This window comes from Elephantulus edwardii, unplaced genomic scaffold (genome assembly GCF_000299155.1).
Source record: "Elephantulus edwardii isolate Elephantulus edwardi_28Jun2011 unplaced genomic scaffold, EleEdw1.0 scaffold00097, whole genome shotgun sequence".
NCBI lineage: Eukaryota > Metazoa > Chordata > Mammalia > Macroscelidea > Macroscelididae > Elephantulus > Elephantulus edwardii.
In genome coordinates this window covers 2,621,120-2,624,379 of record NW_006399847.1, presented here as the reverse complement: position 1 = coordinate 2,624,379, position 3,260 = coordinate 2,621,120, and the positions used below count along the sequence as shown (strand labels likewise).

Genomic DNA, 3,260 nt, shown 5'->3' with positions numbered 1-3,260 from the left:
GAACTCTGTAGAGACAGAAAGGGAATGGTCTGGTGTGTAAGGAGTCATGTTGCCAACATAAAGGCAGTTAGAATGTAACAGCTGCTAGGTGGGAAAAAAGATGGATGATCTCCCATGTGTTTTACAGCCAGCATCTAAAACCCGCTGGAGGGTCAGCTATGAGTCAATTCTGACTCAACTGTGTGTAATAACAATAGCCAACAGGGGAGTGGGGAGAAAATGAACAGTGACAGGTAATGGAGTTGAGGTTTCTTTTTGGAATGATGAATGCATTCTGAAAATTATTTTAGTGATAGTTAGACAACTCCGTGAATTCGCTAAAGCATTTTCATGATACACTTACTTCAAAGGAGCACATTTTATCATGTTAATTATATCTCATAAAGTTGTTGTTGTTAAGTGTCATCAAGTACAGTTCACAGCTGTACTCATGAACAGTAGATCTACACTCTGTCCTATCCTGTGCCATCCTATCTTGTGCCACTGAGAAATTCAGAGCTTTCTTCCCACTTCTAAGGACTGAGGAGCAGCATTTTCTCATTAGCTTTTTAAAAAAAATTTTCTTATTTTTTGTGTGTGTACCGTCAAATCAGATCTGACTGGTACAGGAGGAGATTGCCCCTCCTTCTCCAGCACAGCATCTGGTAGATTTGAACCGTGTACCTCTGCGATTGCAGTGCAGCTTCTTGCCACTAGGCCACCAGAGCTCCCTGATTTTTTTAAATATCCATTCATGTTTAATATTTTCTTAAAATACCTAAGATTGTGTTGCTGTTATTATGTGCCATCGAGTCGCTTGAGACTCATAGTGACCCTATGTACAAGAGCCCTAAACACCATTCTATCCTGTGCCAACCTCACTGTCTCAAACACACTCATTCCCACCACTCCACTCACAGAATCGATCCATCTCATCGAGGGTCTTCCTCTCCTGCGCCGTCCCTCCACTCTCCCAAACATGATGTTCCTCTCCAAGGACCAGTCCCTCCTTGAAACATGCCCAAAGTACATCAGATGGAGCTTCAGAATCCTTGACTCCAGGAAACATTCTGGCTTCACCCTCCCAGGACAAACCTGTTTGTTCTCCTAGCAGTCCATGTTATATTCAACATTCTTCTCCAGCACCACAACTCAAAGGCATCAATTCTCCTTCTATCATCCCTATTCACTGTCCAACTCTCCGATGTGTAGCACGTAATTGCAAAGACTATAGCCTGGATCAGGCATAGGGAGAAAAGAATACTTATCTGTAACAACCAACTATGAAATACTAATTATGTCAGTTTAGAAAGAGAACAAATCCGGTATAGAATTCCATATTATTTGTGGAATTTCTCTCTCTCTCTCTCAATATATATTTTAAATAAGAAAATAAGCATTTTCTCCTGAATTCATTTCTCCAAATCTGTTAAAGTTTGATTTGCGTGTCCTGGTAGGGGAGTCTGTCATTGGGAGAATAATTACTAATCACAGTACGTCCTCTTGTTTAATTGACGCTTTTAATAATTTTAAAATGCTTTTTCTTATCTGCAAGGCTTAAAGTTTATTTCATCTAAAATTAATATTGCCGCTCCTACTATCTTATGGCGGTAGATGTGTCAGTGACAGTGAGATTGGCTCAGAATAGGGGAGGGATCAGAGTTATTTTGCATAAGGTCCTTATGAGTCAAGGTTGTATGACGACAGCACAGAACAACTCTTTTTTGATTGCTATTTCTTTATGGGTTCTTTTCTACCCTTTGATCTTTTTCCCTCTGTCTTTGTCCTTGTCTCTGAGGTATTCCTCTTACAGACAGCGCATTGATGGGTCATGTTTTCTTATCTGTTCTGCTACTCGTTCCTTCTTGACTGGTCTTTTATATGAATGATAGGAGGTGTGAAAAATATTTATTGACAAATAAATTTCAATTTAGTAAAGTGAAGGGTTTTTTGGAAATTAAAACTCAACATCTTTACCCCAGATTTGAGTTCTCAGGCTTTGCCTTCCTGAGGGACACCTTACATAATGAAGCCTTGGCAGGCAGCTCAGGCCTTCTTGGGCTCTCGGGTGCCCCAGTCTTCATAGCCAGGGACACAGGGGCTGTCCTGGACCCACTGTTGCCTCTGTCCTTGGACTGAGCTGCAGCCTCGGCTTCTGGCTCTTCCCCCGCCTCTGAGGCTGCCTTTCTAGGGGCCTGTAGCTGTTTTCTTGGTGGGAAAGTAGTTCCATTCTTGCCCTTGCGGGGTCTTGGCTTTGGAACTCTTACTCCCGGCATTTATCTTCCTGGGGGCCTCAGCGTCTGGGGAAAGAGGGCCTTGCTGTTGGTATCCCTTTGACTGCTGACTTCTGGCCGAGACTTGCAGCACTGGGAGGAGCCTTTCAAGATCGCCTTCTTGGCCTCATCGCACTTTGTCACCTTGACAGCAGCCTTGTTGCTTTTGTTGGGGCCCTTCTCCTTGGCTGTGTCCGGCTTATTGGGAAACTTTTTCACCTTATCCCTCTTCTGGAGCAGCTTTTTCACCTTTTCTGCGTTGGGTTGTGTGGGGTGGGGGTGTCCTTCTTTGCCTTGCTGCGGTCCTTGGGACTCTTCTGGACTTCACCAGATTTCCTGGTGGCCATCTTTCTGCACTCTATTGTCTTCTTTTTCTTGGAAATGAATTTGATGCTACCAGATGAGGAGGCCCCCAGGTGACACCTTTGGCCAAAGCCTGCTGGAGCAGGTAGGTGAAGTAGATGGCCTTCACTCTTGGTACTTCTGCAAGTTCACTATTGAGGACTTCTGCAGGATGAACAGATTGTTGGCTACCACCAAGATGTCCTGCTGCTGCTCCCTGGCCTACCAAGCCTCCAGCACCATGCCCAGCACTGTGGGGTTGCCCTGCAGACCTGGGACAACTTTGGAGTTTGAGTCTGGCTTCTCAGACCCTGTCAGCTCCACCGAAGAGGCCTCTAAGGTGCCACTGGATGCATCGCTCCCAGGAGCCACCTGATAGACACTAGCTTCCCCTCTTTGTGGAAAGCTGACTAGTGTTTTTAATCTATTCATTTTCAGTGTGCTTATCAATAGGTGTCATTTTATTATTGTCATTTTTCTGTGTTCTTTTTTGTGGTGTTGCTGGTTTCTTTGTTCCAACTACTTTTTAGTAGTTAATTTTGTTTATGGATTTTCTTTTCATTTATTTCACTGCTATTATTTTAATCCTCACAACTTGACATCATGATGATGATGTTGTTATGTGCCGTCATGTGTCATGTATCATGATATGACATCATGATAAGT

General features: G+C 43.7%; 1 protein-coding gene across 1 annotated transcript; it reads right to left on the bottom strand.

Annotated features, from left to right (window-relative positions):
* Window positions 1–1,952: 1,952 nt before the first annotated feature.
* Window positions 1,953–3,026, bottom strand: LOC102851157 (histone H1oo-like). Its single transcript, XM_006891424.1, has 3 exons — window positions 2,821–3,026; window positions 2,502–2,675; window positions 1,953–2,187 (listed from the first exon to the last, which is right to left on the bottom strand). Exons 1-3 carry the CDS (start codon window positions 3,024–3,026, stop codon window positions 1,953–1,955), a joined length of 615 nt encoding a protein of 204 aa, XP_006891486.1.
* Window positions 3,027–3,260: the final 234 nt, after the last annotated feature.

What these genes read in the sequence shown, in the direction of transcription:
- LOC102851157 (XM_006891424.1), bottom strand. Translation starts at nt 3,026, where the DNA reads ATGAATAGATTAAAAACACTAGTCAGCTTTCCACAAAGAGGGGAAGCT. An exon ending in GGCATGGTGCTGGAGGCTTG is followed by an intron (nt 2,676 to 2,820) that starts GTAGGCCAGGGA and finishes CTTTGGCCAAAG; the next exon opens with GTGTCACCTGGGGGCCTCCT. An exon ending in CACAACCCAACGCAGAAAAG is followed by an intron (nt 2,188 to 2,501) that starts GTGAAAAAGCTG and finishes TTTCCCACCAAG; the next exon opens with AAAACAGCTACAGGCCCCTA.